The sequence below is a fragment of the Paroedura picta genome, chromosome 6 (genome assembly GCF_049243985.1).
Source record: "Paroedura picta isolate Pp20150507F chromosome 6, Ppicta_v3.0, whole genome shotgun sequence".
Classification (NCBI taxonomy): domain Eukaryota; kingdom Metazoa; phylum Chordata; class Lepidosauria; order Squamata; family Gekkonidae; genus Paroedura; species Paroedura picta.
In genome coordinates this window covers 24,001,470-24,028,639 of record NC_135374.1, presented here as the reverse complement: position 1 = coordinate 24,028,639, position 27,170 = coordinate 24,001,470, and the positions used below count along the sequence as shown (strand labels likewise).

At 43.2% G+C, this 27,170-nt stretch overlaps 1 protein-coding gene across 4 annotated transcripts in view; it reads right to left on the bottom strand.

Annotated features, from left to right (window-relative positions):
- The window catches only part of PAN3 (poly(A) specific ribonuclease subunit PAN3), a 73,270-nt gene that overhangs the window by 17,322 nt on the left and 28,778 nt on the right, over positions 1-27,170 (bottom strand). Inside the window, exons 5-11 of one of the 4 annotated variants that reach the window (XM_077341796.1) lie at positions 20,958-21,119; positions 8,346-8,496; positions 6,073-6,320; positions 5,171-5,233; positions 4,244-4,348; positions 2,117-2,174; positions 146-307 (exon numbers count right to left, since the gene is read on the bottom strand). In XM_077341796.1, the coding sequence (XP_077197911.1) occupies positions 146-307; positions 2,117-2,174; positions 4,244-4,348; positions 5,171-5,233; positions 6,073-6,320; positions 8,346-8,496; positions 20,958-21,119 (949 nt within the window). The remainder of the gene's footprint in view (positions 1-145; positions 308-2,116; positions 2,175-4,243; positions 4,349-5,170; positions 5,234-6,072; positions 6,321-8,345; positions 8,497-20,957; positions 21,120-27,170) is intronic. The other 3 variants (XM_077341798.1, XM_077341797.1, XM_077341799.1) reach the window with 3 other exon arrangements.

The following is a 27,170-nucleotide window of genomic DNA, read 5'->3' as shown; positions in this document are numbered from 1 at the left end:
TCCAGTCGCTTGTTTCTAAAAGAACGATTTTGTCTGAAATCCAATTCTCTCTCTCTTTTTTTTACACAGAAAAGCACAAGCGTTTTAGGCTTAAGTACAGGTAGCATTGAAATTTTAAAAGATGACAACTTATGATTTCCCTCACCATGTATCCTCCGAAGGCAATATGGCAGATCATCTTTGCTATTTACAGCTTTGTAGCATGATGTTATGTACCCAAAGTTGCTTGTTTTCTGAATCCGATTGGGTGGTGGCAGTGGTTCTAAAGGGAAAAGGCTGTGGTAGCTGTCCACTTCCGTTGGGACAGCTAAACCAGTTTACAGAAATACATTAGACACTACTTACATTGTAAAGAAACAGTTATCACAGAGACAAAAGAAAATTAATTAGATGTCAAAACAATACACAACTCTTGTTTTAGAGGGCTGTCACAAAGTTAGAAATTTGCAATTACCGGCCTAATACAAATAATTGTATGGCTTTCTCACAACAAAGCCTTTTCTAGAACAAAGTTTCCAGTATTAGAAATGTTAGCACGCAAGGGTGTGTTAGCTGTTGTATAGATGGAGAAGAAAAGGGTGCAGCTGATCATGGTACTAGAGAAATGGTCAACAAATCTTAAAATCAGTTGGATACAAACTGAGAATAAAATCCTGACATGGAATTTTTGTTGAAGCTTTTTATGTTACCAGTTTAAATTAAACTGTATTCACCCACTGTTGGTGTTCCCCAGATTTGTGATGTAGCGAATCAGCATGTCCAAGACCCAAAATGGCCTTAAACATGGAAACAGCCTTACCAATATGGCACGGTGGCCCTTTCTTTCCTTTTCTGTTTCTTGCAATGCCAAAACTGTGCTTTAAAAAATCCAGTTATTTTAACATGACATAACATAGGGTTGGATCCAGCCAGCATTTTCATGGAACCTTGCTCAACTCGCCCATCTACTACAGCTATCATCCCACAAGACTTGTACATGCCAGTCTAATGTTTCTCAACACACTATTTTTGTCATTTTCACTAGGGCAGGGGAAAAGCTAACTGAAGCCAATCTCTATCCACTATGAATAAAAAATATAATTTTGCCCCAAATCCTGAGACCATTCAATACTCTCACTTGAAGATTACACTACAGGTCATCACACTGTTTTGTTTTTTAATATTAGCGGTATAGAGCACCTCTGCTATGTTTATTCATAGGAGGTTTATTGGGTTTTGAAGAGCCTCCCTCCCTCAAACTCCCCTATGATGGACCATGCCACAGCCTCACTGAAGGAAGTCAGGGGACTCCGAAGTCCCTGCTGGGAACAACTAGCTGTAAATTGCTCTGGACTACAGTCTGAGATAACTCCTAACTGGTTCAGGAAGTGTTTACGTTTTGGGAACATTTAGATTAGTGTCCCATGCAACTGATTTGTCACAGTAGCTTTAAAACAAAGAAATAATTCCTGTAAAGTAGCACCCAATGATCTTCTGAATTGTAGTACAAGAGATACAGCACAGCATTTTTTCGTTGTAACTATGGTATCCTTACTCGCTACTCTAAAACCCAGAGTGTTTGGTCTACAGATATCAGCAGTGTGATTTTTTGGCCCGGAAGACTTGGATAATTAAGCACCCCTTCCTGCAGCTTAAAAAACCTTATATGTGGCAATCCCTTAATGAATATCACAAATAAGTGGAAATGCTAACATCAGCAATTGTACAGAAGTAATGGAAATGAAATATGCAAACTAATATAACTCCTAGGTCCCCAGCACATTGTGCATGGGTTTGAAATAATGATCCAGTCCATGGAAAGCTAAAAGGTATAAGGAGAAACCCAAGTGTCGGTTATGAAAGGATGGAAGAGTTAGTAAAGAAGACAAAAATTAAAGCTTAACATTGAAGAATACTGAATGAACAGATATTAAATAATTTTAGCTGGATGCTGAATGTTTCCTTTAGTATAGTTTACGTAATCATATGAATTAGTTCAATTATATAGCTGAGGAAGTAAAGGGGGGGGAAGCCCACCAAATTCCTTCCTGGGGAAGGGCAGAATATATAAATATAATAATATATATTTTTTAAAAATTAGGAATGTGATTAAGATTCAGGGTGTTCAGCTACTTACTAGGCATATCTGCTTGGTCTATCTGAGCCATCGTGATTAAGTGTCTGTTGATCAGCTCCTACAGAAACATATTTTGCACTCTTACAGATCAAGGCATGAAAATGCAGTTTGCTTTTTCACATACGCTTTGAGTCACAACATCATAGAACAATCCAGTCTAGCCCACAAAGAAGGTGAACCCTTACAAGCAAACCTTCTCCAAAGACTACAGCACCCCAAATCTGCCTGGAAGTATCCTTAACAATCTCTGCAGGTAGTCAGTCTCACCCTCTCTCTGAACTCATCTAATCTAGTTCCATCCAATATATGCAACCTGCTCTTCAAAGGCCTCCATGAAAATTCCACAACAATGTTCCCCACAATTGGCTCCAATATTCTACCACCTGTATCATCAGAAAGCTCACCCTAGACATGGGACTAGTGACTTCTGCCTACCATCTGAGCTCATGATTTCTTGACCTCAAACTTTATCGTGAAGACTGCCCTTCAGTAACAATACTGAAGATCCCACTCAATCTTTTCTTCTCAATTTTAGATGGTTGGCATCTTCATTCAGTCTTCCGTCCTGTGACTTTCATGAGATGACTAACGATTTTTGATGCTGGGCCTCTTCTTCCCAGCTTCTCTTTGCTATTCTGGAAATACACTAGATACAGTCTTTCAAAAGCCATGCTAAAGCACAGAGTAGTGCAGAAAACATCTCTCACTACTCCCTTCGTAATTACTTCATTAATATATGCTAGTATGGCTGACATTTCCTCATGATGCTGGATTGCCAAGATATATTCATCTTGCCTTGTTAGAAGCCATCGTCCCTTTTCTACAGTAATAAAGGTGAAGGTATCCCCTGTGCAAGCACCGGGTCATGTCTGACCCTTGGGGTGATGCCCTCCAGCGTCTTCATGGCAGACTCAATACGGGGTGGTTTGCCAGTGCCTTCCCCAGTCATGACCGTTTACCCCCCAGCAAGCTGGGTACTCATTTTACCGACCTCGAAAGGATGGAAGGCTGAGCCAACCTTGAGCCGGCTGCTGGGATTGAACTCCCAGCCTCATGGGCAGGCAGCTTCAGACAGCATTTCTGCTGCCTTACCACCCTGCACCAAAAAGGCTCTTTTTTTACAGTACTGTCTACTAAAAAGACACCCTCTTCCTACCCAATACAGGACTTGCATTGTTAAAAGTTATGAATTATAACTATTCCATCTTCCCAAGACTGGACATGATATATCCACATCTACATGAAGCTGGGCATCAGGGAAAGCACTTTCAATTTTAAAAGTGAGGCATGGAACACAACTGCCATTAAATAGCAGTTGTCACAGCAACCAACAAATACATTTGGCATCCCACCCTAAAAATAATCAGGTATGCAGAATACGACAAGGGGTTGAATGTCCATAACCAGAATTGTCCCCACCATGAGGGGCTGTCAAACATTCATTTTGTGGCAGAGCCCCACAAACTACAAGTATATTGTAAATAAATTCATCATTTGCTCTTCATAATCACGTGGCCAGGAATCCTTTAATAATGGCATGGAAAGGTGACATACTGAAAGGCATGGTAAACCCATGGGCTAGAATGGGTTCTGCAATGGTTTATGCTTCCCAAAAGACCGATCAGTGGGAATAAGCTCAGAGGCACTTCCATAACCAAATCTCTTTGTAAAAGAATGCCACTGTAACACTGTAGGTACATTTTTATATTCACATTTCCTTTTAGATTGAAGAGTCAACAGGTGGCTGGAATCCATGTAATGCTGTGAGGCATACCAAAGAAGATTATAAACTCCTACATGTTCCAACATGTTTTTATCAAATACAATGACCAATAAAGAGCATGCAGTAAGTACATTAAGAAACAGGCTGTTAAGTCTGTGTTACAGAGTCCTCCAGACTTAGATGCACAGAATAGCATTTGCATCTGTTTAAAACAGTCATTTCAGTTTTAACACATCTACTGCACCCATTAGTGTCTCTTACCTACTTCCTCAGAAATGCATATCATTGTTTTAATGATTCGGTGCTGAACACCACTTTGTGAATTCTTTGAATAGAAAAGCAGGATAGTTATAAATAAAGCAACTGAATGAGTTACAATTATTTTGTGCCATACAATAACGTACCTGTCTGAGTTCATCTGCCATAAAGAAGGAAGGTGCATTTGCTTTTGGCTGCATGTAAGCAACATGAGGCGCAGTTGGAGGATAGATGTGATAGTTTGGGAACACCTAATCAAAATGAGGGGAGAAAAACATTCTTCGGAATATGAAAAGCTTAGAACAGTGGTTCCCAACTTTCTCAGGCTGCTGCCCCCTTGGCTCCCAGCTGGCCCCCCTACAATCACACACCTCTTTTCTAGTGTTAGGTCTATTGCAAATTCAAAATGCACTATATTGCCTACAGTTCTTTTGTGCAGCAGCTGTTATTTTGATCTGGAAAAAAAATATGTAAGTTCTTTGTAAAAGTCATTTGTAAAGGTCACTTTGGGTCCTCACTGGTGGGGGGGGGGGGGCAAGCAATGGAAAATCCCATGGCCAAGTGGCCAGGAACAAGCAGAAGAAGGCTTTTTCAACTTCCCAGAGATGGAGACTTTAGGAAAAGGGGTGCTAACCCTGGGTTAAAAAATTCCTGGAGATCTGGGGTGGAGTCTGGGAAGGACAGAGTCTGAGGAGGGGAAGGAGCTCAGCAGGAATAGGATCCCATCCAGTCCGCTTCCTGAAGCTGTTATTTTCTTCAGGAAGCTAAGCAGGGTTGGCTCTGGTCAGCTCTGGGATGGGAGTCCACCAATAAAGCACAGGGTCACCACTACCCAGAGGCAGGCAATGGCAAGCCACCTTGGAACATCTCTTGCTAGGAAAACACAGCTGCAGCAGGAAGAGTCAGACTGCTGCCCTCTTACTGGCCCCAAATTCCTCACCACCCCCTGGATCCTTTCACATTCTCCACCGGGGGGGGGCATACCACCCATTTGGGGAACCCCTAGTTTAAAGTAAGCATTTTTAAGTCCTTTGAAATACTACTATAATGGAATAAGACACTGGCCACTAGACCTGAAAGGGTGAGCTTGAAACTTGCTTCTTCTTTTGTAGGACTGCTGATTCCAACAAATTCACCTGTTGATAGGAGTGTGACTCAATATTAACTGAAAAGAATTCTAAATCTAGCCATCTGACAGATGCTGGTTCTGTGAAGGCTTAAGGGGGTGGCAGGTTACAGTAGATGAGCGATTGGGATGTGAGTGTCCTGCATAGTGCAGGGGGTTGGACTAGATGGCCCATGAGGTCCCTTCCAACTCTATGATTCTATGATTGTATGGACTCTGGTCAAGCAAAGCAAGTCATGGCAGGAGCCGGCAGCTACCTGACATTTTGCTCCCCCATTTTGCTTCCCCCTACAAGTTGGATCGGAACTCAGTTTGTCTAGGTACACAGAATGGAAATCCCCCACAAAATCGGGAATGATCATGTCCTGGGAGTCCACCCACTCGTTTTCTGACAGCAGCAAATTTTCCAAGTCACAAAAATCAGGTCACCCCAGAAGTATATAGAAGGGAGCTGTGGTAGATCATTAGTCTAACATTGGTCCATCTAGCCCAGCAAGGTCCACTTGAATTCTTGAAGGTCTCAGGAAGCTTTTTTCCCCTCAGCTCTGCTACAGGAAGCCCTATAATTGGGAATCCCAGGTACCCTCTATGCAACAAGATATATACTGCACCACAGATCTGCGGGCCCTCCCCAAGCTGTTCTTTCCAGGCAACCAAGGAGAAGAAGACTTTGTAAAGAAGAGAACATATCTTCTCTATCTCTTTAAGCTGTGCACAACCAATTTACATTAAATTTGGGGGAAAGGGTTAGTTCTGACTAACATCCCAGATTACAGAGTTGGATAATGATGTAAAATGTTATTTTTTTTGTGCCTGGCAGACATCCTCATAGAAAAGCTAAGATCTTACCATTCCAGTTAGAGGTGCTGGAGTTGTGTCAGTATAGAAATAGGTTGTGCCTCCCACAGTTTCCTTCTGAATCACCTGACCAGTAGCTGAAGGCTGGGAGACAGCATTAGTTACAGGTGTGGAGGCACTAGTAGGCACCATATAATTTGCTGGGTTTGGTGTGTGACTTCTTCGTCTAGGTGCAGGAGAGGTATGAGGAGTAATCTTAGGGGAATGAAGAGGAGAGGATCCTGCTGACAGTGACATTCCTTGGGAAAAGGAAAAGGGGGAGGTAAGAAGACATTTCTTCTTATGGACGCGCAAGGCTTGAAAAGCAATTCATTACTTTGCAGATAGACAAGCTGACTTTTGTAATGTAAAGGTAAAGGTATCCCCTGTGCAAGCACCGAGTCATGTCTGACCCTTGGGGTGACGCCCTCTAGCGTTTTCATGGCAGACTCAAAACGGGGTGGTTTGCCAGTGCCTTCCCCAGTCATTACCGTTTAACCCCCAGCAAGCTGGTTACTCATTTTACCAACCTTGGAAGGATGGAAGGCTGAGTCACCCTTGAGCCGGCTGCTGGGATTGAACTCCCAGCCTCATGGGCAGAGCTTCAGACTGCGTGTCTGCTGCCTTACCACTCTGCGCCACAAGACTAAAAAGGGATGCAGGTGTTTATTATCAGAGATTTAATTCAGATAAAATTTCTCTTCACAGCCAGAGCATATATGGGGACAAAATTGGCATGCTGGTTTGTTGCAGGTTTGTCGTCCCTGGGCCCGTGACTCTGCTATGTGGCTCTCTGTTCCTGTTAATAAGCTATTTCAGAATAAGAGACCATCATTAAGCAAGGAAAGACCTGCCAAACAAGGACTACGAGAGAAATATTGTCCAGGATATGGAGCACATCACTAATGATGCCTTGATGCAGCAGCTAACACACAATGGACCAATTGTTCTGCAGCACTTGAACTAACTGAGCTGTCTTCAAAATCTCAATGATAATAAGCCTCTTTAAAAATAGTGACATAACTAGTTGCCTAAAGCTTATAACCAAGAATAGCATTAGGAGAGAAGGGGACTGCAAAGTGCCTCATTAAGGGTGTGAGGCAGCCATTTAACATCACGAAAGATGGGGCACCACTTCTGCTCCTTGCATTCAAATACATTAGCGCCATAGATCCAGTTCAGTTGACCAAGAGGAAGTTCAGAGATCCTATTCAATCACTATCAGCTTGCCCAGAGAACCTTGAGAACCTAGAGTTTTGCAAGTCAGGCTACATGTCTACAAATACAGGTCATCTATAACAATGACTAAATGGAAATCAAGATTTCTGTTACAGCCCAAAGAAGTCACGGCCTACCATTTGTTCTCTGCGTATGACAGAAAAACTGGAAGAGAATAATCAGTGTCAAATGCAGAACCTTTACTCAAGCATGTTAACCATTGCTCCCCAAATGGCTGCCTAAAACCCACCATGCTCATTAAGCATTTGAGAGTAGTTCTACAATCTATGGAGAGTCTTAAAACAACTGAACACATGCTTTTTGTGTCTTTCCCCCCAACTCCCTTCCAACCCTTTGTCATCTTCCTTGGTTCTCATAAGCTCCTTGAGGCAGTGACCTGTGTTCTGATGCTCAGCCAGGCCCTAAGCACACTGAAGTCGCTATATAAAATACCTGCTCTGGATTCAGTAATTAATCCCTTCCAAGAGACCTGTTTGCATGCAGTTCAGACTTCGATTTATTAGGCGTTCAAATGTGTTCACAGTTCTCTTACCTGAATACTATTTTTAATCTTTCAAACTGTGATTTAAAAAAGAGATATGTCTCAAATTGCTTGTTTTTAAAACCTCCATAGGTAATCCTTTGCAGAGAACACATAGAAACTTCACTAGTTACACAAAAGTATATACCCAGAATTAAACTTCAACGAAGGTACCACTGGACTTAAACTTTGTTTGAGAGCATAGGGCAGCGGTTAAAAGCAGCAGCCTCCAATCTGGAAAGCTGAGTTTGATTTCCCACTCTTCCTCCAGATACAGCCAGCTGAGTGACTTTGGGCTGTTCTCACAGAGCATTTCTGTCAGAGCTCTCTCAGCACCACCTACCTGACAGGGTGTCTGTGGTGGGGAAAGGAAAATGGGACTGTAAGCCGCTTTGAGACTCCTTCAGGTAGTGAAAAGTGGGGTATATAACTTTTCTTCTATTGCTTCAGAAGAAGAGTTGGTTTTTAGACCAAAACTGATACCCACTGAATTTATTTTCATTACTTACTTTTACTCTAGGCTTACCTGGAGCTAGCCCAGCATTTGCAGGACCTCCCATGGAAGGATGAGAGAACAAGGCTTGAGAGAAGGCAGATATATTTGACTGTGACATGTTACCAAGTCGGGAGGTTGATCCTCCTTTAGGAATAAACTCACTTGCAGCTGGATTTGGTGTCTGTTAGAAAACAGAAAAAAGTAGGTTTTAATTTTTAAAAAACAGACATATCCAACAATCTAGTTAATTTTTAAAGAGTTAAGACCTCTGTAGTAGGTTTGGAAAAAAAATGTGACACATCATCAAACAAATATGGTTGAGAAAAATCACTTGTGCAAATTCAGATACACTTCTATTACCTGGCTCTTCTCACCCAATAGGTTCTTCCCTCAACACAGAGCCTTGCAATAGGCAGCTCCTGCCCATGTCATTCAAGGGGGGGCACCATACTGTATAAGAGGTCATGCGGACGGGTTAGAGATGGACAAAGGAAGAGTGATGCCAAATTAACAGATTACACGGCGTAGCTGTAATATGGAAATGGGAGGAGAGTGGTTTGCCTCGCAGACCTGATGATGTTCTTCACAGAGAATATTTCAAATCACCATCATAATAAAACACACACACACCCAAAATCATAATATAATCAAGTGTAGTGAAGTCTGCAGTGGACCCTAGACAAACATAAGACTAAAGATCATAGCAACATACTCTACTAGATAGCGGAGGAATAAATCATTGTGAGTAAAATCATGCATATTCCTTGCCATGTAGATTCTACGCTGATATATTGGAAGAGTCCGCTGGACCCAGTTCTGGGAACACTTTCAGGCTTGTTTCAACCAAGTATACGGACATTAACTTGAGCTTCCTACTTATTTTTTTTTTGGCTTGCAAAAATCTGAAAATATGAAAGGGATCATTTCCTGGAGGTCCTTTCCACGTCCACTAAAGAAAGTGATTATGAAACCTACTTGGAATGTTAACAACTCCAGCTCAGTATCAAATCTGCCCTTCCTGGGCAAGGTAGCAATCTGGTTTCAGTGCTATCTGCATGTAACAGACTGTCTAGATCTCTCTGAATCTGGTTTCCATCCCAGTTAAGGGGATGAAACCGCCTTTTTTTTTGTTCTGTTTGATGATTCTATGCCAGGTGGCTGATGGAGCTTTTGAAATTTTCAGCCACGTTATCTTCCTGGGATGGCAGACTCTAATGGATTAGTGCTTTGCATTATCTCTTCTCTAATCCTATATATTTCAGAGGTCCTAGAAGATACCGCCAAGTAACTATTGCTCTTCCCCCTTGGATTATGGGACACTACAGTTTCCTGGTGACCCCACTGAACTACTAGATAAAGGTATCTAGACATTTGTAGCAAGCTCCCTAATATGCTGATTTTAGTTTTAATTGTTATTTTTAGGAACTGTTGATTTTCCTTGTAAGCCACCCTGATGCTATAAGCAGAATGGTGAGATATAAATTTCAAAAATAAATTAATTTTAATTAAGGGCCATATGCATCTGAAAGCTTACCCAAAACAAAATGTGTTTCCCACATAGTGACAAGATTCTGTCATTTCTCCATTGTAGGTCCTGATACAGTGCCACGGGACTTCCATGTGTCTAAGTGCCCCACTCCCCTGGGAGTGGCCATCCCCTATACCCCATGTGCCAACTAGGGTTTGCCGTTTTTCCGCAAATTAGCAGCTGAATATCACTGTAACATCCTGAGCATCAAGTTCCTTGAATTCCCCACTTTTAAAAGTTAGTTTATTGCCTCTTTTATTGTGGAGACACGGGATACAAGATATGGAATATCTCCAACTACATAAGGATATGAGTTTTACCAGCTACAACTGATAAAGGATATTTCTTTTACAAAAAGCATAAATACCCCCCTCCGAGAATCTAACATAGGGATGCTGATGCAGTAATACAGAAACAAAAAATGCAGAAAAGCCACCCCATCACTCATATTCATTAGTCAACATATGGTCCTGCCCCAAACAGCTTATATTAAGAATGAAGTTGAATAAAAAAGCCACAGAGTGATCAACAGGGATCACTGCAATTACATCATGGCTACATCATGTTTTTCATATTTTCCAGAATGGTTAGGCCACAACTGAATCTCAGCCACCATGAAGATTAACTTCAATTATCCCCATCACACCCAAAACTTGGATGCAGTAGAATAACCCAGCAATAAATACAGGCCTTTGCAATCCATGTACATGTTAGCTGGTCTGAAGGCAGTGGGCTATTTTATAGGATTGGCTACATAGTCCACTGACTGGCATCCATGGCAAGTGAAGAAGATGTACAAGCTGGAGGAAAATTTGACTGGCAAGCCAAGTCAGCCGATACGGGGTACAAGGCTGGAAGAGCAACATCAACTTGAGATGCTCATGTTCTACAGCATTTGGAGGGGATGACGTCATCCATTCAGTTGTGTCCGACCCTCTGCGATTCTATAGGAAAACCTTCGTCCCTGTCTCTGACTGCTTCTTTTAATTGGTTCATGGTCATCCCTGTATCGGCTTTGATCGTGTCGAGCCAGCGGATCCTTTGGCCACCACGTTTCCTTTGGCCGCTGACCATTAATGATTTTTCTAGCGAGTTTGATCGCATGATATGTCCAAAGTAAGTGAGCTTTAGCCGTAATATCGTCCCTTCTAATGACATAGTTGGTTTGCTCCTCTCTAAAACTAACTTGATGGTAACCTTAGCTGTCCATTGTATTTGCAGGTATTGGAGGGGAACGGGATATAAATTTTTATATTACCACTTTTTACACTGAAACTGCAAAGACAGATGCTGCTACTGCTGCTGCACTTGTGCCAGGTTTCGCAGTACAGACATCAGATAAAACTTAACAGAAATGTTTGGACACCTACCATTCGGACTTACTTCTGCAGTGGTTCAGAGGATTCAGGCCGCAAATATAGACAAATATATATCTGGGTGAGGTAGGAAAAGTTGTCTTTTTCATTAAATACTAACATGTGTATATATAATGGACACTGGTAGTTTAAATGGACAACTAGTGTCCATTTGTCTTTTCCAAAAATTTACTGGTACTATTTTACAGGCCATCTGTTTAAACACCTACTATAAAAGGAGGGTGATTTCCCCCCATATTTTACACACATGCTATATTAGTTTGCAGTCTCTCCCTCATGTCTATCCTCCCTCCCCATCTACAATGCCAGAAGATGAAAGAATAACATGTACACAAACTTCTGTTAGACAGGTCATGCTATGGAAATTACAAGATATGCATTACACCACAGTTCAGAAATTTAGTTCTGCAAAACCTAATTACACCTGAGAATGGAATTAATCCAGGTAGGCTAACACAATCTATCTCTCACAACGGGAGAATTCCCGGAGGGACTGAAAGAGGCTGTGGTACGCCCACTGCTGAAAAAAACATCCTTAGACCCGCGAGAGCCCAACAACTATCGACCCGTCTCGCATTTAGCGTTTCTGGGGAAGATGATTGAAAGGGCTGTCGCAAACCAACTAACAGAGTACCTGGAAGAAGCTTCGGTCCTAGACCCATCCCAGTCAGGCTTCCGGCCTGGCCATGGGGTAGAGACAGCGCTAGTCGCTCTGACGGATGACCTCCGTCGCCAGTTGGACCGAGGCGGGTCGGCACTGCTGATATTACTAGACCTCTCAGCAGCGTTCGACACAGTCGATCATGAGCTTCTAGCTCGCCGCCTCACCGATGCCGGAATACGAGAGACAGCCCTCCAATGGCTGATCTCCTTCCTCTGGGATCGTGGACAGAGGGTTGCAATTGGAGACAAAACATCAGACCGTCGTCAACTTACTTGTGGAGTCCCACAAGGAGCGGTCCTCTCTCCTATCCTATTCAATATCTTTATGCGCCCTCTCGCACAACTGGTACGGAGGTTTGGGCTGGGTTGTCATCAATATGCCGATGACACCCAGCTCTTCCTCCTGATGGATGGCCGCCCTGACTCCCCCCCAGAAGCATTAGCCAGCTGCCTGGAAGCAGTGACGAGATGGCTGAAGCAGAGTCGTCTGAAGCTCAATCCTTCAAAGACGGAGGTCCTGTGGCTGGGTAGGAAGGGCCCATGCGAGGAAGCGTGCCTGCCTGCCCTGGATGGAGTACAGCTCTCTACGGCTCACTCCGCCAGGAACCTAGGCGTGATTCTGGATACTTCCCTTACAATGGAAGCCCAGATCACAAAGGTAGCGCGGCTGGCATTTTACCATCTCCGCCAAGCCAAACTACTAGCGCCCTACCTGGCCCCGGAACACCTAGCCACAGTGATCCATGCGACGGTCACCTCTAGACTGGACTTCTGTAACTCGCTCTACGCAGGCCTGCCCTTAGCCTTGACCCGGAAACTACAGCTGGTCCAAAACGCAGCGGCCAGGATCCTCACAGCAACACCGTGGAGGTCCCACATCCGGCCCATTCTCCACCAACTGCAGTGGTTGCCAGTTGAATTCCGGATCAGACTAAAGGTTCTGGTAATTACCTTCAAGGCCATTCACGGTCAGGGCCCAGTGTACCTGAGGGACCGCCTCCCTGCCTATGCCCCTAAAAGAGCTCTGCGCTCCACCGCCACCAACCGGCTAATGGTCCCTGGCCCTAAAGAAGTCCGCCTGGTCTCGACCAGGGCCAGAGCATTCTCTGTACTGGCCCCCACCTGGTGGAATGAGCTCCCGGAGGAGATCAGGGCCCTGACGGAGCTTAAACAGTTCCGCAGGGCCTGCAAAAAGGAGCTCCTCCGCCAGGCATTTGGTTGAGACCAGGCACAACCAACAGCGAATGAAGGGCCCCCGCTCCCCCCCCCTCCCCCCCTCTCCCCCCTTCCTCCCAGAACTCCACCAGAGCGCTCTGGACCTGTTGTGGTATTGCACCGTTCCATCGTTATATTATTTTATTACACTGTTATACTGTTATATTATTCTGTTATATGGTTACAACCACTGTTATTATTTACTGTATATTTTAACGAAGACTGTTTTATGTATCGTTGATTAGTTTTAATGTAAACCGCCCTGAGCCTTCGGGGAGGGCGGTATATAAATCTAAATAAATAAAATAAATAAATAAATAAATCAAGACATAAGCAGGGGAGGAGGGTTGAGAAATCTGTGATAACTGGGCCTAGCTATTACAGGTATTCAAGCAAGCCTGGGAGTGGCCGGAGGCATAAGCCTTTGAGCTGACCTGAAGAGCAAAACACCAAAGGACTTGCAGCTTGTATCCATGGCCCAGAGTAGGTTAGGACAATGTCAGAGCCTCACCAAGATATAGGACTACTGTATTATTTTTTCCTTCTTGTTGTTTAAATTCTATTTTTGCATTTTAAAATGGGGAGAAAATTGGGGTTATAAATAAAGTCTGTATCTTGAGTATTTATGCATCTACTTACTGCCATGTCCTTTCAACAAACTGTCTGGCTGACAATGCAAAATACAGCCATTCTTTATGAAAGTAAATTTTTCAGTTTCCACAAAATCAATACAACTGATTAAATTATTCCATTTCCCCTTCCTCCAGCTTGGTGTAGTGGTTAGGAGTGCGGACTTCTAATCTGGCGAGCCAGGACTGATTCCCCGATCCCCCACATGCAGCCAGCTGGGTGATCTTGGGCTTTCCACAGCACTGATAAAGCTGTTCTGACTGAGCAGTAATATCAGGGATCTCTCAGCCTCACCCACCTCACAGGGTGTCTGTTGTGGGGAGAGGAAAGGAAGGTGATTGGAAGCCACTTAGAGACTCCTTCGGGTAGAGAAAATCAGCAGATAACAACTCTTCTTCTTCTGTTCAAATGCACACACCGTAAGGCTTCATCTAATGGCCTCTGTATGACCTCTCTCTGCATGCTCATTTCCTCCAGATGCTGACCCCCTCCCACCACATCCTCAGTGCAGTTCTCCAGTCCAGAAGGCTTTTTGTCTCCAGCCACCATCTTTCCAGGGGTAAAAAGGAATTACTACATGAAAGGAGACTCTGCCCTGGATAGGCTAGCTTGATCTTGTCAGATCTTGAAAGCCAAGCACGGTTGGCCATGTTTACTATTTGGATGGGAGATCCACACAAAATAACAGGGTCATGATGCAGGGGCAGGCAATGGCCAACCACTTCTGAATATCTCTTGCCTTAGAAACCGTATGGGGTCACCATGAGTCAGCTGCGATGACAGCCAAACAACAACACGTGAAAGAGGAATGCAGTCAAAATCTGTGCCTGCCCCTTACTGTGAGAACCAATGAATCTTATATCTTATTAATAAATACATAACTTTAGTGCTTTGAAACAACTACATCCACACTCTATCAGTCCAAGTACATGGAAAGAAATGTGGACTCCCCAACAGAAAAGCGCAGTTGTGGGCTCATTTGAGGGAAAGTCTGGAGCATCGCAGTATCCCTTATAAGGAAGCATGCAAAGCCTTTGCACCTGTACCATCCCTTCTCTGGAGTGAGCCCACTGTTCATCTACCCCCCTCCCTCCAAACCCCTATGGTAGTCAGGGTACAATTCATTCTCTTTATCTGTGTATCACCTTCAAATCCAAAACTATCTGCAGAATCTATACTCCAACTTCAAATCACATTCAAATAAAATCTGGCCATTCCATCCAACCCGAAAACTGCCAAACCACATTATATACTGCATTCTCTGCATTCTTGTAATACAATACCCTGTTTCCCTGAAAATAAGACCCACTCCGAAGGAAGACCTACCTTTAATTGGTCCTTAGGGCCAAGGCCGGCCTTAGGGGTGTTATTAGGGGTGTTCGCGGTCATACAGGGCACCAGCCGACATTCAAATCTGGAGCATATGTGTATGGCTGTGCTGCTGTGCCACTCATTTCCCCGCTGGCAGCGATGCCCACTGCAGAGCCCTGCCCCTGATCACTTAGGGCCATTCCGCACCGGGATCCATGTTGCAAATTGTTTGTGGAACGAAAAATCGCCATTTTAAATAGTGGAATTCGTCGCTATGCATACCTGCCTTTGTAGTGGAATCCAGTTGCGTTTCTATCGTTTCCGGTCTCGGCAAAAATCGCTAGCCAGGAAGCGCTATTGCTGAGCTGTGTTCCGCCCCTGGCCGTCAAGCAGTCAATGGGCGGCCGTTATCATGCTCCCAAACAGCCCCTTTCCCTTTAAGGAAGGTTTTTAAAAACACACATACACGTTGCAACGAATATGCGTTGATTCGTTGCAATGGAGAGACCCATCCAGCTAGCAGGTGGTGTTTGATCGTTGCCACGCTCCCCCGAGTGAACCCCCCCCCCACAGGCGCAATTTTCGGCCGAGAACAGTGTGAAAAATAAAGGGAAAATAAACCAGCAAACGGGCCTCTGTGTTGCTTGTGCTTGGTGACTTTAAACAGAGGGACTGCAGCCGGGGAAGCCTCACTGGGTAAACGAAGGCTTGCCGGTGCGTTGCTCTCCGCTCGCTCGGAGAAAAAAAAATGGCAATCGCTTCGCCGGAAGATCAGAGGAGAGAGCCAGGGGGAGGGACTTTGCAGAAACTGCAACAATGGTAACGCACAGAACTTTCCCGCTAGTGTTGCAGATTGGTTGCAGGAGTGTAGCGCTTTCCGGAGGGTGAATCCACTTTTTGGGATTTCCCTGAAAGCGCTACAACGAAGTGCTTTTTGTGGATCGGTTTCAGGAGTGTTGCAGATTGTCAACGACGTTGTGCATAACGGCAAAACTGTAGCGATTTCAATTACTAACCATTGTGCTATTTTGGACGAATGCGGAACGGCCCTTAGCCTCTATCAGCTCCGCCTACAATCCCAGAATCCCCCGGCTTGACAGAAGCTGTGCCCTGCACTTAAAGTACAATTTAATGGGGTTTCGAGGGGGAACTGGAATAAATGTAACAATTTTTTTTGGGACGTCAATACATATAAGACCTAGCCAAAAATAAGCCCTAGTACATTTTTTTTAACCTAAAATTAATATAAGACACTGTCTTATTTCCAGGGAAACATGATACAACTAGAACCACGTTTATATTAACTCCCAAACAATGTAAAACAAACCCCATATCCATTTGTTCGTTCTCTTTTTTATGACAATGATAAACCAGTTTATTTTCCTTTACCATTCCTGCTGCCAAATTTGAGAGTTTCACACTCAAGGTCTTTTGTCCTGCCCTCTATTCCAACTTTACTTGCTATAATAGGTTCCTGTGCTAATAAGAGCTACAGAAAAAAGAATGCACTTGCAGACTGTAGTGAAAGCAACAAGGGGTTATATTCCTTCCTCTTAATCCAGAGATCCCCAACACAAGCTTCAACATTCTGAAATACTTCTTCACCACCTGGACGTAAGAGAAGACTAAAACTGTGTAACATGTCAAATTGACAAGACAGATACAAGGTTGTTTCCAAGATCCACAACTTTGTTTAAGACAAGAAATGCAATTTGTTGCAAGTGATCCAGTTGCTTCTTCCATAGGTAAGACTTCTGTCACATGGTGTACTTAAAAAGTCAATACTTAAAAGTGCAGTTCTGTACACTTAAAATGCAGTTCTGTGACTGGCGAAGTGCATCTTCCCAAACAAGTTCATGCACTGATGTTATAACTGCCATACAGAATGCTGTTGCAGAAGTATCATTCAGCCTACAGCTTTTCCCAATTATTTATTTTAAAGCTTTTGTATCCCCCCTCCCAATACACACTCAAGACAAATTAAAATTCATGCCACTATGTGAGTAATTTCACTCTCTGTTTATACCTGTCCACCTCTAGAGGCCAGGTAGTTTCCCCACTCCCAGCCTAATTCAACTATAAGAGGGAATATTTCATTTAATTCTTTAACACAGGGTTGGTAAGAGACCACCTGGAGTAACAACTCACCATCTTATTGTAGTCTGGAAAATGTATTTATGTTCCTTTTTCCTGGGTTGCAGTATATGTTGGTATTAAGTTACCAGTGCTCAGCATAACCACTCCATTTTAAAGTTTTCTCTGCTTAAAAGGTCTGGAGTGTCCAAATTAACTGAACAGACTATTTAGCAGTTAAATATTTAATAACAAATTTTATGATTTCCCTTAAGAAATGAGCTTCAAATGCCAGTGATGTTTAAATGTATTCTTCTCAGTGCTACAGAGATTAACAGAAGACAAGGGTGGATCCAGATTAAATTTTCCACAAAAGGTGATGTCATTTCCCCCAATTCTTCTTCTTCCTAATGCTGCAGATGCCCAATTTGCTTCTCATGCTGCTTCTGAGAGTCTTCCATTCTCCAGGAGCAACGTTTTGGAAAGATCAATGGGCAGGGGTGGTGGGGAGACAGAAATGGGAAGATTTGTCTCACTTACCATGAAGCTTCCTTCTCCGCAGTCCAGGGGTAGGGCAGCCTCTACTTCTGGGAGAAGCTCTCCCTATCTGCAGGCAGGGTTGCTGACCTTTGTGTGGCTTCTGGAAAGGGAGGGGCTTCTCTCTCAGATCTCCAGTCTGGTTCTGAAGCAGTATAGCTCCCTCTCTCTCAACATTTAAACAAAAACTAAGAAGGAACTTCCAACAGTTGAAAAAAATAAACTGAATACAAAAAAACTGTGTGAAAACACAGGACATTGGAAGACACTTCCCAGCAAATCTCACCAAGAAGAGGAAGGACAAAAAGGTAAAGTTCAGACAGCATACCTCTCTTGTTCCAAGAGCCGGATCCATAGCTCTACCCTTGGGTGGGGGAGAGACCACCCCACCCCTCAACCATAGAGAAGAAAGATTCACGGCAAGACAAATCTTCTGTTCTCCAGTGATCCAGGGTGGAGCAATCTCTGCTTCTGGGATACAGAACAGCAGCGTGCCTCAGGAAGACTCAGCTCCTGGAGCAAGAGGGCATGCTGTATGACCCTCCTTCCAAAGGCAGCCTCTGCTAAGGCTAATTTGTCTATTTTGTAATGCCTGGTGAAGGACTGGACAGACTTCCAGGTGGCAGCCTTACAAATGACTTCTAAAGGAAAGAACTGTAGGTTGTAGAGATAGCCACCCCACTAAGGTGAGCCGTAACACCCAGAGGAGGGTCTAACTCTATAAGCTTGTATGGGAGCAGACTATATCCACTAACACAGGGGTCCTCAACCCCCGGTCTGCGGCCCGGTACCGGGCCGCCAGCGGCCGCACCTTCCTCCCCCCCCCCGCAGCGAGAGGGGGGGAAAGAAGCAGGCACGGCCACTGGCACGGCAGCGACGCAAATGCGCACGCGTGTTTGCGCCCCCTGCTGGCAAAAACACGCACGCGCGTCAGCTCTGTGCATGCGCGTTAGCGCCACCTAGTGGCGAAAATGCGAGCAGCGGCCGGGCCGCCGGCTCTCTCCCACCCTCAGAGGCGGTCCCCGACTACTAGAAGGTTGGGGACCGCTGACATATCCACTAATTGTGGAAGTAGATACTCTATGCCCTAGGGGAACTTTCTTGAAAGAGACAAACATAGTTGGTCTTTCTAAAGGTCTCTAGATCTACCAGTGTAGCAATTCAAGGCTCATTTAATGTCCAAGCAATGCCGCTCCTTTTCCTGAGGGTGTTGGGACCTAGGGCAGTAGGAAGGAAGAATCAAGACCTCTGACATATGAAATGTGGAATCTGCTTTTGGAATAAATGCTGAGTCTGGTTAAGCACTACTCTATCATTGTGAAAGATACAGAGCTCTTTACTCACTGATAGACTCCTGAGTTTTGACACCCTTCTGGCTGAGGTGATGACCACTGAGAAGATAGTTTTAAAGGTGAGCTCTTTGAGACAGCAAGTGGCCAGTGGCTCAGAAAGAACTCTGGAAAATACCTTAAGCACTGTATTCAGGATTCAAGTAGGGAAACAATGAACCTGAAGTGGACTGAACAAGGATGTGCCACTTACAGGTGAGTGATGTGATAGGGTTGTCCATTTCCTAGCTCCCCAATGACCAAAATACCTGCCATTTGCTTTTTCAATGTATTTGTACTAAAACCTTTGTCCAAGAAGGAAAGAATATCTCCCACTTTAGCTTTGAGCGGATCAATCCCGTTGTTAGAACACCATAACTAGAAGACGTGCCATGAGTTATTATAAACCCTGTTAGTAGAACTCTTCCCGGAAGCTATCATTGGGGTAATAACTCTGAGTAAGGAAAGATAATGAATAAACCCACCCACCCTGGGGCTTCAAGTAAGGATTCTTTTTTACCGGGATTCATGAGTTCCACGTGGGGTTGTTGGTACTGCTAAGACTCTAGCTTGCTGTGCTCAGCCAACCCAGTAAACTTAGTCTGTGGGGAGTGCTTGGCATGCTCTGATCGAGCAGCCACCCACACTCCTACAGGGAGACTGACTGGAGAAGCTCTGAAGACTGGAGACCTTGTGGCTTGGTAGATCCTGAGGAGCGAAAGAGCTGGGGGGGGGGGGGAGATGGGACTCAGCTCTGCAGATGATTCCCCATTCTTCTGCTGCCAAAAGGAAACCCGGGGTGAGTGGGGGAGAGAGAACAATGTCCTTTCCTCTCCCTGATCAATCTCCCAGCAAGAGAAATTAAAGAAAACAGTGGTAAAAATACTTAGAAAAGGTAGAAATCATAACAGGAATCACAGTGCTCTAAAGCAGTGGTCCCCAACCTTTTTATCACTGGGGATCGGTCAACACTTGACAATTTGACTGAGGCCCGGGGGGGGGGGTAGTCTTTTGCCGAGGTATGTCGCCACTGATGCCTGAGGCCCTGCTCCACTTACTTTTCCGCCAGCACCCCTAACTTCCCGCTGCCCGCTGGAGGCACTGCCAGCAGCAGCTATGCAGTGCCATGCCAAGGGGGAGCCCCAGCCATGGCGGCCGCTGGAGAGCACCAAAGAAGAAGAGTTGGTTCTTATATGCCACTTTTCCCTACCTGAAGGAGGCTCAAAGCGGCTTACAGTCGCCTTCCCATTCCTCTCCCCACAACAGACACTCTGTGAGGTGGGTGAAGCTGAGAGAGCGCTGATATCACTGCCCGGTCAGAACAGTTTTTTCAGTGCTGTGGCGAGCCCAAGGTCACCCAGCTGGTTGCATGTGGGGGAGCGGAGAATCGAACCTGGGATGCCAGATTAGATGTCCGCACTCCTAACCATTACACCAAACTGGCTCTCTGACAGCTCAAAGGTGAGCCGGCAGCAGAATGGCAGGACAGCCCCCAAGGCAGCAGCCGGGGAGGAGCCGCGGCCCGGTACTGACTGATCCATGGACCGGTCCCGGGACCAGGAGTTGGGGACCATTGCTCTAAAGGACCACTGTCGACAACATCAATCTGCCTTAAGACAGAAGACTGGAGATCCAAGAGAGAAGCCTCTCCCTTTCCAGGAATTGCACAACAATCGGCAACTCTGCCTACCAACAGGGAGGAGCTTCTCCCAGAAGCAAAGACTGCCCCACTCCAGACCACTGGAGAACTTCTGTTCCACTGGCAGAACTGCACTATACTTGAGGAAAATCTAATCTGGATCAAACCCAAATCATATTTGCTGAAAAATGAGTATTACCAGACACTTTACATGCCATTCATTTATTTTAATGGTGAAATTGTGAACAGTTTTCAGGCTCCTAAACATATCTGATCTGAGCAGTTTCCAAAAATAAAATAGTAGTCAACATATTCAAAGTGACTAGGAAAAAGTAATTTTACCTGTAAATTGTTTTCTGTGACTCTGTTCCACCAAACCATATTGATGGGTACTCCTGTTTTACACCTGTCAGCCAGGCAGCCAATAGGATTCTTTGATTTTCGTGCCTTTGATCCCACCGGAACTATCCTCTCCTCCAGCATCCCCAGTCGATACTTCCTTGGCTATGGAAAAGAAGGAAAAAAACCAGGGCACTCCCAACATCCCTTAATCTGAAACTCAAAACTAAGGCTAGATGAGATACTATATCTCTGGTTGACTTCTGGATTGGTGGAATAGGAAACAATTTGCAAGTAAAATTTCTGACACTGTTCCCTTCAACCCCAATTTACCATGATTTGGACTAGAAATCTCTGTACAGGCCAACTATCATAACTAGCATACCTGCCCTGCCATGTGTTCCATTTTATTAGGTGGGTGGGGGGACTTCCTAGATTTCTTCCAAAACAGAAAAAAAAGGTTTTGGGATGTGGACTATCAGGCAAGTTAGAAGCTTTCCTGTCATTCGTGTACCTTCAATCCTGTCAAGTTTCACTTTTTGAAAGTATGAGCAGCCTTCCAGAAGTCAAGAAGAACTTGATTTTTTTGGGGGGGGGGGGGATGTTCAGACCAAACCAAAAGTCCTTAAGTCTGTAAGCCACAGCACATTAGAGTTTCAAAACCAGATTTTGAAATCACTGAGCAGGCCACAAAGTTAATATGTTGGCAGAGGACAGCTATTCCTAGAATAGAAAGAGCTCCTTCCAAACAATATCCTGCTGTAACAGATTCTATCAGTTTATGGGTACTAGTGAAAATGATTTGGAACAAAAAATTAATTACACAGACACAACACCGAAACACCAAAACACCAGGTAAATTAAGATAACCTCCTTACCTATTTGCCATCAAAACAAATATTTAGAAATAGAAAGGAAGCATCAGTGGGAATCAGGTTAAGATGGGACACTCAGGAAAAAAAGTGGACATCTTCCCTATTCAAGATATTTGTAAAGACTCAGTACTCAAGGAGACATTAAAAACCTAAAGCATATATGGTTTAATAAAATTGTTTTTAAAATGGATGTGCACACAAAGAAACAGGCTGTAAGTATAAACAGTATTTCTTGACAAAAACTTTGAAATGGGCTTTTCGTCTAAATCAGGGTAGTCAAACTGCAGCCCTCCAGATGTCCATTGACTACAATTCCCATAAGCCCCTACCAGCTCATGGGAATTGTAGTCCATGGACTTCTAGAGGGCCGCAGTTTGACTACCCCTGGTCTAAATTATGACTAGAGGATTAAGACCTCATTTGCAGGCAAAGGCTAGCAGACACTTGAAATTCAACCACGATGCTGCTCTAAACTACCAATGAAACCTTTATTTTTTTTTCTTTTATGTGATGGAAAAAATGACACTACTGAAAGATGTTGCTTGGCTCACACAAAACACACAGGCCAGAATTAAAAGAAACCAGCAAAAAGAGAGTCAGCTGATGTTAGATATGTCTATTCAGATGCCCCCAGAATAACTTAAAAGTAGATATGAACTTGGCAATAATGCTGCTAATATGGATTCAGATGCCATCAATGTCAAGAGGGAAGCAGCACAATGTCTCCATTCAATAATCCATTTAAGAATAAGAGCTGCTTGTGCAAAGAAAATGCAAAGATCTGGCCCAAAGGTTGGACCCAGCTGAGTTCCTTAATCTAAAATCATGAATTGCAATGAATGCAGTTATCACCTGAAGAGTATGAAATGACCAGTGGTTACCCAGCTCAGGCACTAATATGACTTGGGACATTTCATGGCAATCAAAACAAGTATGCAAAAACTACAGTGTGACGTGATAGTTAAGACCAGTTAACGCTAATCTGGAGAACTGAGTTTGTTTTCCCACGCCACCCTATGATGCCTGATGGGTGACCTTGGGTCTTCCCCCAGTGCTTTCAGAACTCCCTCAGCCTCACCTGCACAACAAAGTGTCTGTTTTATGCTGTCGAAGGGCAAGGTGATTGTAAGCTGCCTTTAGGCCTCTTAAGGTAGAGAAAAAAACTACTTTTTCTACAGGGATGGTCAGCAATTACAGGGCCCTAGAGTAAAACATAGCCTGAGGACCACCACCCACTTCCCTTCAAGTTGATCTAGAGCAGGGGTAGTCAAAACTGTGGCCCTCCAGATGTCCATGGACTACAATTCCCATGAGCCCCTGCCAGCAAATGCTTGCATGGGCTCATGGGAATTGTAGTCCATGGACATCTGGAGGGCTGCAGTTTGCCTACCCCTGATCTAGAGTCTGAAACAAGTGTGGAGCAAAGCTTCCTGGCAACTTTACGGGGTATAGGTGCAAATATTTACAGCTTTCCAAGACACCTGGGAGTTGACAAATGTACCAGAGGAATGTTGTGGTTTGTATGTTGATCCTATGACATACATTCTACTGTATTCAAAATATCCATGTAAAACACTGCTACACAAGAGCCAAAGCAAATATCAAAAGTCACATTATTCAATATTTTCTAACGCTCAGTTCAGAAAGTTATTGAACAAAAGTAGACAAGTTGCACTCTTTCTACACATAATTATGGACATTTTCTATGGTGTCTAAATATTCCTGCTCAAGTTAGTTTAAATTTTATCATCTTTAGAGATATGCTTAACTTTTGGAACAGCTGCCTAAAACATTTGATATCATTGGTAGTTACTTGCATTAGAAAGGATATTAATTAAATTAAAGAAGAGTTGGGGTCAGCTTCTTGGATTCAATTTAGAGGTGGCAATCATTCACACAACATTCTGTTAACAAAGAAAAGACTCTAACCTCTTTAGACAATAGTGTTTCTCCGCTGAGATTTTTGCATAGAAGAGACAGGAAGCAGACCTAAGGCTCATGAGCTGTCTCCCCTGCAATACTCACTGAACAAAGAGATACATTCACAAACCAAATGGTTATTTGATATGCATTTTTACTTCTCCCTGTACAAAAAATAGAGTCCCATGGGCGACTTCCAAATTTTTCCTGGGCTGAATGTACATAGACTGAACAGGTTTTCTAAAACACATGGTGTTGCTGTAGCCCTTCAACACAGGACATAGCTAGCCAAAATTCTTAAGCTTCAACAAAGAAAATAACTGCTAGCACTTAATAGTCCTAGTAGCCAACAATGTGTAACAATGCATAGATCTCAGAAGTCAGAGGGAACTGGCACAATAGCTGTATACCTGCAAGTAGTATGGGAAGACTAAGGTTTTGTGCATTCCCTACTCTGCTCACCATAACACCACACGTATTTTTAAATATAGGAAACACAAGATTGTATATGTATACTGTACTAGTTTTAGAATGCCCTTGAACATCTTACAATTTTATACACCAGGATTTGTAAAATATGCTGTTTCAAAAGAACAGTTACTTAAGAAACTACCTTTCAGAGGTTACCAGCAGTAGTATCTCCAATAGTTTAAGCACTTCTCTTTACTTTCATGTAGTTCAGAGCTTCACAAACCAAAATGTTATTCAAATCAATTGCAGAAGCAGTGAAAAAAAAGCAAATTCTATGCTAAGAATTATTAAGCAAGAAACAGAAAGCAAAGCAGCTAAATCTATGGCTTGGAAAATTGGGAATAATATGCACAGTTCTGGTTGCCATCTCCCAACTGTGGGGCTAGAAAAGGTGCAGAAAACGGGCAACCAAAGATCACTGCCTAGAACACATTCCCTATCAAAAAAGGTTAAAGCATTTTTCTTTAGAAAAATGATGACGGATGATAGAAAGCTAGGTATGGGTTGGAGAAAGTAAAATTATTTTCCTTCTTGTTCCATTACACCAGAACACATGGACAACCAATGGAGCTGATGGGCAGTAGATTAGAGCAGAGCAGATGAAAGGAAGTACTTCTTCACTTAACAAGTAATTAATTTGCAATATTTGCTGCCATAAAATGCAGTGATGGCCTCTCACTCAGTGGTCCCATCAATCACTATCAGCCATGATGACAAAATACAGCTTCATAGTTCAGATAAAGAAACCTGCTGAATACTAGCGCTGGAAGAGACTTTTGCTTTTATGCCCTGCTTGCAGGTCTGCCAGAGCACCTGGCTGGCCAACTGGGTTAAGCAGGATGCTGGACTATATGGACCACTGGCCTGATGTAGCATGGATGCTCTTGTCTAGATCAAATGGTTTTCTATTAATTCACTGAAATGAATCTAAAGGGAGACAGTTTATGGAAAAGTTCTAAATAATAAATAATGGGAAGAGATATACAACTGGAGGAGCAATGAAAGGCTACAGCTGCTTTAGACCTTTAACGAAAAACCTAAGAAACTCCACCAATGTTAAATCACACAGGTAATTTAAGCCAATCTGGTTTTGCTCCAAGTTTAAACTCACATACACATACCCCCCCCTTACTCCACATGAAGTTATAGGTACACATGATGACTATGAATAAAAAGTATGTTTGACTCTCATTTGTAGCTTTTAAGAATGGTAAAGATATTTGGCATAACTACAGGCAGCTGCTAAATTACAAGATACATAAGCACAAATGCAAGTGACAAATATTACATCTAAACTTGTAAAATTAAATTTTATGCTTTGGAAGCATAAACAATGCTTATTAGTCAATCTCCAATATATATATAAAGCCTGAAAAAAATTTTAAAATCCATGTTTGGGATATTTATGGGGCAAAGGATTACCCTTTTTAAGATTGTCAGCTAACAGATAGGTTCCACTAGTTCTAAGCAGATCTTAAAGATGCCTCAGATCACTGACTAGGGGTGTGTATTCAACTAATCCCAGCCAGAAAAAAATACCTTGTTGATATTTTTTAAAACAGCTGGATACAGATTTTGACTTTCTTCCAGCTACTGAAATGGTCTATCCTGAATATGTAAAGCTGCAAGGGAGTGGCGGGCTATAAATATAATAATAATAATAATAATAATAATAATAATAATAATAATAATAATAATAATAATAATAATAATAATAATAATAATAATAATAATATATTCTGGATTTTTCAGGACTGCTGGGTAGCTAGACTTAAGGTATTTAAAGGGACCAAGATCTCTTTAAATGCCTTGGAGTCAATTCACTCCAAGCTGTGAAGTTGGGCAGCTTGGAATGAAGTCTGAGCTCAAAGGCATTTCAAGGGACCACTTTGACTTCAAGACATATAAAAGGATGTCAGTCTCCTTAAATGCTTCAGACTCATGGAGTCAAAAAAATTCAGCATTCCCAATTATTTAACAAATCCCAATACCAGACTAGTATTGGGATTTGGGAATATCAGGAAATTGTTAGGTTCAATATACCTGAACAAAAAAACACTGTTTTTTTTTGTTTTGTCTTTGTATACCCCTATCACTGACCCTACAGGCAGTCAATATAGTCATGGTAACCTGAGGGAAATCTCTGAATCCCAGAGCCAGGATGAAACATTAGGGGAAGGCCTCACCCTCTACAGTCTGTTGTTGGTTATCCAGAGGAACTGGCTGACAACTATGTAGGCAAATAATTACAGGCAGCCACAGGAAATGGTTACAGCATCAATAAAAGAAAAAAAACCACTGTGACATAGCTGGCAAAACCAACCAAAAAGTTCAAAGGTGCATATAAAAGTTGTCTTGTTTTTTATTCTATCTGCATATACTATTCTGCAATAATACGCAACAAGTTCCAAAATTCAACCCTTTGTTTCACCTTCACTTTGTCCTAGCATATTTCATCTGAAAATATATGAAATATGAAAAACACAGAGAACACAAACTGAGCCATTACAACATCTAGAAGAACAACTCCCCATGCATTTAATATGCTCCAAATGATTACCAGCACAGACAAAAAATGTAGCTCCCAAGCAGTATAGTAACCTGCATTGCATAGATCCAGTCTGCTGCATTATGTGGACCCACAAGCCACCGTAGTAAAAGACATATTTGCTAATAGTCCCCAGCTGAATGGAGTAAGAGTTAAATGCATACAGGTGAAGCCAATTACCTGAGCTTTGGCTGCAATCAAGCTGTCAAGCCAACTGACATTAGATCATCTTTGACAGCTGTCAAACCACTGAGCCATCATGTCATCATTGACAGCTGTCAAGATACAGGGCTATTTTCTAAAGTTTTGGATCATTTCTGCAAATTAAAAAAAGAAAAACATTGGCATATAGTCTTAGGCATACCAGGGCGTGATTTGCCTTTATCTATGGGTTGGAGGAGG